Genomic DNA, 12153 nt, shown 5'->3' with positions numbered 1-12153 from the left:
GTTTGTATCTGTCAGCACAGTAGGTGTTTTTGTGACTATGTTATGGTAATTTGTAACTGTTAGCACAGTAAGTGTTTTTGGTGACTTTGTTCTTGGCAATTTGTAACCGTCAGCACAGTAGGGGCTTTGGTGTCTTTGTTGTTGGTAAGTTGATGAAAAGGCTCATTTATCTTATCACCGCCACTGGACTCACGAACATGTTTTTCCTTAAATCGTTAAAAACTCATGAAGACTCGAGTTGGTTTGCTGACCTATTTAGTTGACAAGTCAAGTGCGGTCATCGGAGTTGTTTAATAACAACATTGAAGAACGAGGTACTGTTTAGGATGGTTATAGCTGATGGGCGTAAGCCCGTTATCGTTGATGCTCTGGTGAAACTGGTTTCTGTATAGTAAAAGAGCGGAGGTATTTGGTGGTACTGGGCGTTGGCTGAAATGGGACATGTGGTGTATCGAGAGTAAGTCGATGATATAGAGTAGGCACCATGGTAAAAAGATGGTCCACGTTAAAGTCAACGAACGAAATTAGTATAACTTCAGGTCTTATTGCTCAATATTCTCTGAATACATGTGCAAGTGAGTGGTGATGTTTTGATGTTGAGATTATTTAAAGTTGTTTAGTGTAATTGCGTCAATTCGAATGAAAAAAAAGCACACAAAAAATGCCTTCATTAGCTATCTATCTTTTGTTTCTTTAGTTACAGGTTCACGAAAGAAACTGGGAGAGATGATTTGGTAAATGGTTTTTCAAAACCTTATTGAAAGGGTACATCAATCAGTATTCTGCATGTCGCATCTTGAGAACTGATGAAAATTTATCTGAGTATGCACAATAATTTTATACATGAGTTAAATGTTATCAATGCCTTTCTCCTTTGTACCATGCTTCAGTCAATTGTGACCCAACAGGGCAGATTGTAAGGTACAATGATATCTTTCATACATGGATTAAAAAATTAATTTTTGCAAACATGCTTTGGTATTTGACTGAAGTGTTATGTCGTAAATAATAGCAGGCTAAAGACAATTACCACTTTAATTTAGTTGCTAACTTTTAATGGTATTATTAAATTATAGGTAGTTCAACTTCTAGCTATTTACTTACATGAAAAAGAGTAAGTATTAAGAATTCATACTACATTTTACTTCTGGTGGAATCTAGCACAAATTTAGAGGCTTATTGTGCCTTATATATACTCAATAGCCCAAAAATACATTTAACACTAGCATTCAATGGGCAATGACTTGCTTTCGTCTCTTTTCCTTGCTTTTCTTAGTGAGTTTATCAACTTGTTTGCGAGGAAAAAGAAGAAAGGTGGCCCTCATGGCTGCAGGTGTTGGTAATGAAGGCAATGCAGTCCAACAATCAGTCTCTGTGTCGTAAAACTCAACAGAGGTAAGGACTTTGCCCTTGCCTTCCCATCCTCCACAAACATAAATTTTACGATTTAGTGCAGCACATCCAGCTTTGTTGCGTTCCCCGGACATTGATGCAATAGTTCCCCACGTATCATCCTCAATGTCATAGACTTCACCAGAAGACATGCAATAGTCATTGTGATAACCGCCAATTACGTAAATCTTTCCATCAACATGGGCAGTCATTGCATCTTGCCGAGGATAACGAATGCATGAATAACCTAGAACAAATGAATTTCAACTCAATGACATCTTTCAATGTATATCTAACAACCTGTGCCTAACCTAGAACAAATGAATTTCAACTCAATGACATCTTTCAATGTATATCTAACAACCTGTGCCTAACCTAGAACAAATGAATTTCAAGTCAATGACATCTTTCAATGTATATCTAACAACCTGTGCCTAATCTAGAAAAAATGAATTTCAAGTCAATGACATCTTTCAATGTATATCTAACAACCTGTGCCTAACCTAGAACAAATGAATTTCAAGTCAATGACATCTTTCAATGTATATCTAACAACCTGTGCCTAACCTAGAACAAATGAATTTCAACTCAATGACATCTTTCAATGTATATCTAACAACATGTGCCTAATCTAGAAAAAATGAATTTCAAGTCAATGACATCTTTCAATGTATATCTAACAACATGTGCCTAACCTAGAACAAATGAATTTCAACTCAATGACATCTTTCAATGTATATCTAACAACCTGTGCCTAACCTAGAACAAATGAATTTCAAGTCAATGACATCTTTCAATGTATATCTAACAACCTGTGCCTAACCTAGAACAAATGAATTTCAACTCAATGACATCTTTCAATGTATATCTAACAACCTGTGCCTAACCTAGAACAAATGAATTTCAAGTCAATGACATCTTTCAATGTACATCTAACAACCTGTGCCTAACCTAGAACAAATGAATTTCAACTCAATGACATCTTTCAATGTATATCTAACAACCTGTGCCTAACCTAGAACAAATGAATTTCAACTCAATGACATCTTTCAATGTATATCTAACAACCTGTGCCTAACCTAGAACAAATGAATTTCAAGTCAATGACATCTTTCAATGTATATCTAACAACCTGTGCCTAACCTAGAACAAATGAATTTCAAGTCAATGACATCTTTCAATGTATATCTAACAACATGTGCCTAACCTAGAACAAATGAATTTCAACTCAATGATATCTTTCAATGTATATCTAACAACCTGTGCCTAACCTAGAACAAATGAATTTCAAGTCAATGACATCTTTCAATGTATATCTAACAACCTGTGCCTAACCTAGAACAAATTAATTTCAAGTCAATGACATCTTTCAATGTATATCTAACAACCTGTGCCTAACCTAGAACAAATGAATTTCAACTCAATGACATCTTTCAATGTATATCTAACAACCTGTGCCTAACCTAGAAAAAATGAATTTCAACTCAATGACATCTTTCAATGTATATCTAACAACATGTGCCTAACCTAGAACAAATGAATTTCAACTCAATGACATCTTTCAATGTATATCTAACAACATGTGCCTAACCTAGAACAAATTAATTTCAACTCAATGACATCTTTCAATGTATATCTAACAATATGTGCCTAATCTAGAAAAAATGAATTTCAAGTCAATGACATCTTTCAATGTATATCTAACAACCTGTGCCTAACCTAGAACAAATGAATTTCAAGTCAATGACATCTTTCAATGTATATCTAACAACCTGTGCCTAACCTAGAACAAATGAATTTCAAGTCAATGACATCTTTCAATGTATATCTAACAACCTGTGCCTAACCTAGAACAAATGAATTTCAACTCAATGACATCTTTCAATGTATATCTAACAACCTGTGCCTAACCTAGAACAAATGAATTTCAACTCAATGACATCTTTCAATGTATATCTAACAACCTGTGCCTAACCTAGAACAAATGAATTTCAACTCAATGACATCTTTCAATGTATATCTAACAACATGTGCCTAACCTAGAACAAATTAATTTCAACTCAATGACATCTTTCAATGTATATCTAACAACCTGTGCCTAACCTAGAAAAAATGAATTTCAACTCAATGACATCTTTCAATGTATATCTAACAACCTGTGCCTAACCTAGAACAAATGAATTTCAAGTCAATGACATCTTTCAATGTATATCTGACAACCTGTGCCTAATCTAGAACAAATGAATTTCAAGTCAATGACATCTTTCAATGTATATCTAACAACCTGTGCCTAACCTAGAACAAATTAATTTCAACTCAATGACATCTTTCAATGTATATCTAACAACATGTGCCTAACCTAGAACAAATGAATTTCAACTCAATCACATCTTTCAATGTATATCTAACAACCTGTGCCTAACCTAGAACAAATGAATTTCAAGTCAATGACATCTTTCAATGTATATCTAACAACCTGTGCCTAACCTAGAACAAATGAATTTCAACTCAATGACATCTTTCAATGTATATCTAACAACCTGTGCCTAACCTAAAACAAATGAATTTCAACTCAATGACATCTTTCAATGTATATCTAACAACATGTGCCTAACCTAGAACAAATGAATTTCAACTCAATGACATCTTTCAATGTACATCTAACAACCTGTGCCTATGCAAAATCTTGCCACTAGGATTACCTTCACAAGTCCAAATGTCTTTAGCTGGATCATACACATCCATTGTAGATAAATATGATGTACCATCAAATCCAGAAATGGCAAAGATGTTACTGCTATCGGCCACAACACATGCACTATCACGAAGGTTGTTCATTGAAGCTACAAACGACCATTCATTCTTCTCTGCGTCATAGCGCTCGACACGACTGAAAAAGAAGTTTACAATTTAGCATGCTCTTACTCTTTACGAGTTAGTGAGATCTAAGGCTATTCCATATGCATGTTTCTCGTCATATTTTCATGAAACTATTGAAGACTTGGAAACATTGCAAATGTTATCATACTTGGAAGGTGTATTTCCATCATATCCTCCTACAGAATACAAATATTTTTCAAGGTAAACAAGGCCAATGTTGCTCCGTGCAACATTCATTTGAGCCATATCTTCCCAAATGTTCTGCTCCGGACAAAACCTTTCACAATTAGCCATCCGAACCCACTCATGGCTACCACCCACCAAATACATCTTGGTGTCAACACTAGCTAAGCCAGGACAGTGACGAGTTTTCAATGTAGCCAACGAGATCCACATTTTTTCCTCTGGATTATAAAAAACATTTTGTGTACCACCGACAGCTGTCAGCATGGGTACAATACGTTGCCATTTTCGCGGTGTATTCATCTTATTTAATTCCCTCTCGCTAATGAGCTCAGCAAGATCATTTTCGTCATCGCGAGAGGAAGCAGCCTTGATTAAGCTCACTAAATAATCGTTACTTAACACCAATCGGTTTTCACGAACTAATTTTTCTAGATATTCCTGGGAAATGTATTTAAGACGCAACTGTTTAAACAACACTTCAAGGTGGCATTTTCGATTAGTATCGTGTTCGATCCACCGGAGAACAGCGGTAGCCAATTCGTCTTCGCGAATGTTTAACTCATCGTCATTCATGAGCTCCATTAAATAAGACAAAGGAAGAGCCAAAAACTCCATTGAAGCTTTCGCCTCGGCAAAATTGTCTTCAATGAAAGTGTGTGCTTTGACAAAGAGATCATTCAGGCTGTATTTGTCAGCCATGTGGCGAATTCCCCAACAGTTATTAATGTTAATACGAACTTGCAGATATTTGCAACACGCCTCGCTCAACGCCTCCAACAAAAACATTCGTGATGCAACCAATATGTCCTCAACATTTTGTTCTGTTATCTCGATTTTGCCTTGGTACATGTAATCAAGAATCAATTGCATCGATTGAGCACTCAAACCTTCAATCCTCTTAGTTATTTCGCTGTTTAGAGTAATTGGTGACAGGAACATCGCTTTGAAGAATTCCGAAGATGCAGCCAAAACGTTTTTGTGAGCAGGAAACTGCTCTCCTTCGACCAACAAAATAACATCAGTCAGCATATTCGTTGAACGCATTTCAGACAAGGAATTCAATAGCTTTGTCGTGTGGTTCTTGTATTCAAAACATAACGACGGAGTTTGCCGCTCGTTCATGTCAGACATCATACTTGTTAAAGCACGAACCATACTTTGTAGGTGCAATATTGACAATACAAACTTGGTTTAATGTTTACGGAATTCAACTCATATTTTCTGACCTTCCCGTCTGAAAGCCGTTGTTGCTCATTAATATTGACCAGAAAAATGACGTCACACGTATATTCGTCTTCATGTATTCACGAATACATTCAACTCTTCGAACGCTCAACACCGTTCTTTTGTTGCTTTTAAAGCATTGTTATGTCTCATGAATTCCAGTTATTCATTATTTATTAAAGTAAAGGTTGTTTATCATGTAAAGAGTTCTTACACTTCCAATCCATCTTTTGTTTCATTGTTCTCGAAGAAAACTCCATACTCGAGCTTCTACCTGCGCGCGTGGGTCCCGCCATTCTTGACCAATGAGAAGCAAAAGAAATAAAATGCGTGCGCAGATATCCCATGATGATGATGCGCTGTCAGTTTTTAATGGCACGGCTTGCAATACAGTTTTCAGTATGGCGTCGTCGTTCGTTGAAGATATACTCGGTACTGAAGTCGATGAAAAGGCCGTGAGTGCCTTCGTGGGCTCATTGGAAAGTCAGTTAGCGTCTCCTAGTTCGTCTGGTGCAAATTCTTCCAATAGTCGACCACATTTACAACGATCAAATCAAGTCGTTTCATCGTCGAGCGCATGCATTTCAAGCCAAAGTAACAAATCGAGTGTGGCCAGCGTAATCAGTATAAGCGCGGGAGCACCAGGTTTACCGACCATTACCGGCAAAACTATATTTAATAATAATACCAGTGCGAATTTATCAACACCAATAAACATTGCGCCAAGACCGAACGTCTCTTCCACTGTTTCACTTGCACCAAAGCCTTCTCTAACGTTGTTGTCTCCTCAGTCTGGAAATCGCGGTTATTTGCCCGTCCAGACCCCTGGACTTGGTGTTCCATTAATGATGGGCCCAATGAGAGGACCACTTGCTCCAAGGCTTGTTTCCACTGCAATGTTACAGAGAACAAACACACCACAAAACACAGTTCACAAGCTTCCACCAACATTGCAAAGTCAGACATCATCAGTGCAAAGGACTCAAGTTAAACCAGAACCTAATATGCAATTGCAACCGACTCAAATGTTAAACAACAACATCAGAATGCATGCACCATCGATTGCAAAACCCATGCAAAGTCACTCGATGGTTGTAAAAAGTGAACAAAATGTTGCTGCAAATCATGTACCACATGGTGTAAAATCTGAATCTTCTAACAACAACATTGTGCAACAGCCGCACAACAATGTAACAATTGCACAAAACCGTTCAGCGACTCAAGCTCAGGTGAATCGTGTAAAAGAGCAAGTCATGAAGCTACAGAGTTTTTTCACCAGGTTAATTACGCTTGCCACGGATCAGTCACCAGAAATTGGACATTCAGTTCAAGAACTTATAAAAGCAGTGATGGTATGTTTTAAAAGCTGATCAAGAACTTGTAAATTTTATTCCTGTTGGCTTTGGAACGAAAATCTTACTCATATGCAAAGATATGATTTCACAAACCACAGTTAACATACAGTATATGTTTGTGGAGACACATGAAAATTTTGAATTTATTCGTTAACTTTGTTGAGTACTTGTTGTTCAAGGTTAAGTTTCATCTTCATCATGTATCTCTTGAATTTTCATTTTAAATCAACATTCACATGATGAAAGAAAGCAAAATTCTGAATGACATGGACAACAGCATTGTTAATGAATAGCATTCAAACTTTAAAATGAGTTTCCGTTGCATTTGAACACTAAAAAAGTGTCCTTGAATCATGATTTCAAGCATTTGTGTGTGAGAAATGCATATTACTCTCATAAAGCATTTTGCTATGTTGACTTTGCAGGAAAATAAATTAACTGAGGAGAATTTCACTGCTAAACTTGAAAAGACACTGAATTCTCCATCGCAACCCAATCTTGTCAGTTTCCTAAAGGTATTTTATTATTATTTGATATTGTTTGATGTAATTTAATTTCCTTCGACTTATATAGCCTGTTAAATATTTCAATTCTAGTCAACTCTGCCTTTCTTGCGCCTATCCAAGCAACAGGCAATAGGAACGGTGAATTCGTCTGTGGTTGTTAGGCAAGTGCAAAAACCAGTTCAATCTGTGGCAACTCCAAGCAAAGCACAGCCAACTATTCTACCATCTACTCATATTAATCATCAGGTAAGCCCAGAATAGTTATCCAAGCTTTCTTTGCCAATCAGCAATTGATGTGGGCCCCACAATGCAAAATACATGTATAAGATGTTACTTTAGAATTAATGATGTTATTCTAGAGTGAGTGACTGGGGTGAAATCTGGCCACCACTTTGTCAAAAACTATATGTTTTTGCCTGCCATCATTCCTAAACTATTTCTATAAGTTGAAAGATAGCCATGTAAAAAGTCTAGTTCTTATATAAAAAAGAATCAAATCTGGAAACAGCGCTATTATATACCAAGTATTGCGGAAAGCCTCATTTTAATTTCCAAGCAGAAAATTTTTCTCTTTTCCGGGGCTGTAGCGAAAACGGTAACAGGATATGATAGTATATAGAAAATAATGATCCTTTCATGTACTCATATAACCCTACTGCACCTTGTATACCAGGTTCCGGCAGTTGTTACGAACAAACCGCGATTAAAACCGGCTCCTGTATCTGCACCTCAACAAATTGTACTCAATCGGCAAACATTCGCACAACTTACGCCCCTGCAACGACAAGGAATCCTTGCGCAACATCCACAACTGCAACATCTTCTACCGAAAACGCAACTGCCTACTTCGAAGTGTAAGTTCTGGTTTCATGGAAATGTAATAATGACTGAGATTTTCATGGAACTAGGGACGTGAAATTTATCTATTTACTCATGCGTTCCCTTTCCACCGTGTCTATTTCATTTTACTTCTTTAACATCAACGATTTGATTTGTTGATTCGCTATCTTTATATCTTGCCTTGCTCATATACAGCAGCACTTGTTTTTTCTGTTGCGTTTTTGTATCATTTTTGTATTTTTATTCGATGGTTGTTTCACAGCAACCCCTGGTCTCGTTCTCATATCTTCTCAATCAAATCAACCGACGGTGACGCCCTCAACGACTACAGTCAAACCGACAACCAATAACGCCCAACAAACTCAAGACAAGTCAAAAGCAAGACCGACATCTTCAATATCTGCTGTCACAAGGTATTTCTACCTCGATCGTCTTCTTTACGTGTTATTATAACCGTGTTATGTGCCGATCGTCTTCTTTACGTGTTATTATAACCGTGTTATGTGCCGATCGTCTTCTTTACGTTTATTATAACCGTGTTATGTGCCGATCGTCTTCTTTACGTGTTATTATAACCGTGTTATGTGCCGATCGTCTTCTTTACGTGTTATTATGACCGTGTTATGTGCCGATCGTCTTCTTTACGTGTTATTATAACCGTGTTATGTGCCGATCGTCTTCTTTACGTGTTATTATAACCGTGTTATGTGCCGATCGTCTTCTTTACGTGTTATTATAACCGTGTTATGTGCCGATCGTCTTCTTTACGTGTTATTATAACCGTGTTATGTACATTGAAGATGGATTATGACAAAAGTAAGGATGGGATGGGTTCGGGAATTGTAAACGATGGATCTGGAATTCAAATATTTGTTATATAGGCGTTTATGCATAACGTTGCCTTGAAAAGAGGTACAATCGATGTAATACCCATTTTTTAATGTTTTTTTTGTTTAATGTTTAGTGTTTCTTTTAGATGCGCACTTTGACTTGAACCCCTAATACTTTTAATAATTTTTCTTTTGCAAACCTGGTTACATTTTATGAGAATTGTCATGCACAGTGTATCTGTTTCCATAAGTGTAGTTAGGATTTTCCGACGTCAAACTTAAAACTAACCTTTTGGTTTGTTGCTAGCGGAAACGATGACGACATCAATGACGTAGCCTGTATGGCCGGCGTCAATTTACAGGTAGCACTTTAACTATAGAGCTGTGAATCTCGTGTAGTGCTTCGAAGCAGATTTTAAAACCCTAACTGTCAACGAATTTTTTTTTTCAAGGAAGAGCAGTCGAAAATCCTCGCAACGAATTCAGAGATTTTAAACATTCAATTGCGAAGCTGTAAGGACTCGTATTTTCTTAGCAACAAAACTTTACAGAAGCAAGTTGAAGCAATCGGTGAGTGCCTTTGAGGTTTTGATATCGTCCTACGTTCGTTAGTTACCAGGACCTTCAACTTGTCGCCGATTTTTTGTCGTCTGATCAACTTGACAATGTTGCAACGTCTTTTATAGCAAAAAAATACGGTGTTAGTACACTGGGCTCTAATGTATGTGGATTAGTATCACATGCAACGCAAGAACGATTGACAAACATAATGGAAAAACTCTCCATCTTCAGTTTACATCGTTTGGAGACTATGAAGGTAGGTTGCCAGACACCCCCCCTGATTTCATAATGCCGTAGTTGCTTTACTTATCCATGATTATCAATAGGATGACCCCACGTATCAAACATCATCTGATGTCAAATCGCAGCTTCGGGTGTTCGAACAGATCGATGAAATCGAAAGAAGGAAACGCGAAGCACGACAAAGGGAGGTTTTAATAAGAGCCGCAAAGGTACTTGAAATCAGCTGTGTACTGTATAGTTTGTTTTGTAGCAGCTGCGTATGTATTTTTTTTTGAATTGCTTCTAAAACACTCGGGTCTTATAGATATACGTAAGTTATAGTTTGCAATGTTCAGAACACAAAGTTCTTCTCGATACAATTTATAGTTGAAACCTTCGGAACGCAAGTTTTTTCTCCACATAGGTCATCGTTGCAACCTTCAAAAAACTAGGTTTTTTTCTCCATTATAGTTGAAAAATGGAATAATGGATATTTAAGCGTGTTATTCTTTACTTTTACAATTGTTAGAGTCGTTCACGGCCCGAAGACCCGGAACAGGCGAGACTTAAAGAGAAAGCAAAACAGGTGTTGTTGGACTTTTTGATGTGACTTAAAGTAACATTTGTATTCGTTTTTACATCTGCCTGCACATTGAATTTTTATAAAAAAATTGTTTCCTAACTTAAAGTATGCTTGTATTTTTCAGCTCCAACTTGAAGAAGAAGAGACCCTTCGCAAACGTGCTGCAAACAAAACGGCGCTGGACGCCATTGGACCGCGTAAAAAGCGTAGACTTGACGAAGCTTTGAGCAACTCTGAGGTAACAGTTTGCAAACATCACGTATTTTTTGTTTTTATTATGTAATTACCTAGTTATACTCGTGTCGTATATACGTAGATTTAATGGAATTCACAATTACCTGAATGATGTTTGGTGTACTTTATCTGTATAACGGTTATTGATCTTGTGATTATTGTATTGAGGTGACTAATCCCGTCCTCTACCGACAAAAGGGTGACGTGTTTAATTTATCTCTGTTTTAAGCGTCATCTCTCAATTTAGAGATGACGTCATTTTTTTCCTAACGTTACAAATGTCGCATGATTTCGAAGTTCTCTTATAGCAGACGTTGACATCTGATTGAGTAGTCTGCCGAAATGCATAGTGTCTTTTAGCTTTAAAAACAGCTCTTTTAGAATTGTTGGTTTAGTGTTCTGGTTTTAAGTAGTTCTTTTAAGAATTATTACGTTATTATTTTCTCTAATCACCATTGTATTTGCTCATTTTAAAACAATTTTTAAATTTGTCACCACGACAGTCTTTATTGTATTATTTTCTTTAACAAGGGATCTTCATCGCCTGGCACCACTTCCGGCTCAATTACAAGCAATGCAAGAGGCCAGGTAATTTATCTTTTTGTAGTGATGTATCTTTTTTGAACATTTCTGTTGTAAAAATAATGTTACGTTAAGATGCTGAAAAACATTGTTGAATCTTTGTGAACACTGAAGCAGCAATTTCGTCGTTTTCAAATTTCGACTCGAGTTGTGATACACGAATTTTTATATTTGGTCAATTTTCGCCAATAAAGTGCTTCAATACAATTTTGAAAGCTTAGTATTAACCGTTCTTTATGCGAACTTGCTTTTCCTCGATTTAGATCTTACGTCAAAGAACGCGACGTGTCATCCTGAAGGATCTCCTGCTCATTATGGAACAAGAAAAAGAACTATGTAATTCGAGACTTCTGTACAAAGCTCTGATGAAATAGTAAATAACACTAAAACAGCCTCGTTCACATATCGTCCATGTGTGCGCTTGAAGGTAAAATTATGACGTCATTGATTGTCACGTGGTAGACTTGGTGCCAGTCCTGGAAGTAGACCCTATCTGGGATACACTGATGGGATCCTTAAGAAGCGTGTAGAATTCACACCCACAATAACCTCCTGCATGGGATGTAATAGAAGCGTGTCGAAACCACACACAGGAAGAATGGCAACAATGGTGTTATTTCAGTGGTAATAATAATTACAAAATCTCCGGTCGACAATGTCGTTGAAATTTGGTAAATTGGTGAGATCAAACATGACTTCATTTTATGCGATCTCTACAAAATGGAAATCAATAAAACAATGTGTACAATTTGTATTTG

General features: G+C 36.9%; 2 protein-coding genes and 2 long non-coding RNA genes across 4 annotated transcripts; 2 read left to right on the top strand and 2 right to left on the bottom strand.

Annotated features, from left to right (window-relative positions):
- Positions 1-198: 198 nt before the first annotated feature.
- On the top strand, positions 199-1085 carry LOC124437533. Its single transcript, XR_006945754.1, has 2 exons — positions 199-314; positions 393-1085. It is a non-coding gene; the product is annotated as an uncharacterized LOC124437533 (long non-coding RNA).
- On the bottom strand, positions 1039-5910 carry LOC124437528 (kelch-like protein 12). The gene is made up of 3 exons (XM_046987493.1): positions 4421-5910; positions 4095-4282; positions 1039-1639 (listed from the first exon to the last, which is right to left on the bottom strand). The coding sequence occupies exons 1-3, from the start codon at positions 5611-5613 to the stop codon at positions 1230-1232; spliced, it is 1791 nt and encodes a 596-aa protein (XP_046843449.1). The 5' UTR covers positions 5614-5910; the 3' UTR covers positions 1039-1229.
- Positions 5911-6053: 143 nt separating this feature from the next.
- LOC124437526 (transcription initiation factor TFIID subunit 4-like) lies at positions 6054-12149 on the top strand. Its single transcript, XM_046987489.1, has 13 exons — positions 6054-7034; positions 7463-7552; positions 7634-7789; positions 8217-8397; positions 8646-8796; positions 9521-9575; positions 9666-9783; positions 9900-10030; positions 10101-10226; positions 10526-10582; positions 10704-10817; positions 11345-11401; positions 11659-12149. The coding sequence occupies exons 1-13, from the start codon at positions 6084-6086 to the stop codon at positions 11767-11769; spliced, it is 2298 nt and encodes a 765-aa protein (XP_046843445.1). The 5' UTR covers positions 6054-6083; the 3' UTR covers positions 11770-12149.
- LOC124437531 lies at positions 9612-11245 on the bottom strand. Its single transcript, XR_006945752.1, has 2 exons — positions 10918-11245; positions 9612-9890 (listed from the first exon to the last, which is right to left on the bottom strand). It is a non-coding gene; the product is annotated as an uncharacterized LOC124437531 (long non-coding RNA).
- Positions 12150-12153: the final 4 nt, after the last annotated feature.

This window comes from Xenia sp. Carnegie-2017, unplaced genomic scaffold, assembly GCF_021976095.1.
Source record: "Xenia sp. Carnegie-2017 unplaced genomic scaffold, XeniaSp_v1 HiC_scaffold_16, whole genome shotgun sequence".
Classification (NCBI taxonomy): Eukaryota; Metazoa; Cnidaria; class Anthozoa; order Malacalcyonacea; family Xeniidae; genus Xenia; species Xenia sp. Carnegie-2017.
This window is presented reverse-complemented; position numbering and strand designations above follow the sequence as displayed.

Coding starts and splice junctions, on each gene's coding strand:
- LOC124437526 (XM_046987489.1), top strand. CDS start 6,084: ATGGCGTCGTCGTTCGTTGAAGATATACTCGGTACTGAAGTCGATGAA. Junction 10,818..11,344: donor AAGCTTTGAGCAACTCTGAG/GTAACAGTTTGC, acceptor TTCTTTAACAAG/GGATCTTCATCGCCTGGCAC. Junction 11,402..11,658: donor CAAGCAATGCAAGAGGCCAG/GTAATTTATCTT, acceptor TCCTCGATTTAG/ATCTTACGTCAAAGAACGCG.
- LOC124437528 (XM_046987493.1), bottom strand. CDS start 5,613: ATGGTTCGTGCTTTAACAAGTATGATGTCTGACATGAACGAGCGGCAA. Junction 4,283..4,420: donor GATGGAAATACACCTTCCAA/GTATGATAACAT, acceptor CTTCTTTTTCAG/TCGTGTCGAGCGCTATGACG. Junction 1,640..4,094: donor AGACATTTGGACTTGTGAAG/GTAATCCTAGTG, acceptor CATTTGTTCTAG/GTTATTCATGCATTCGTTAT.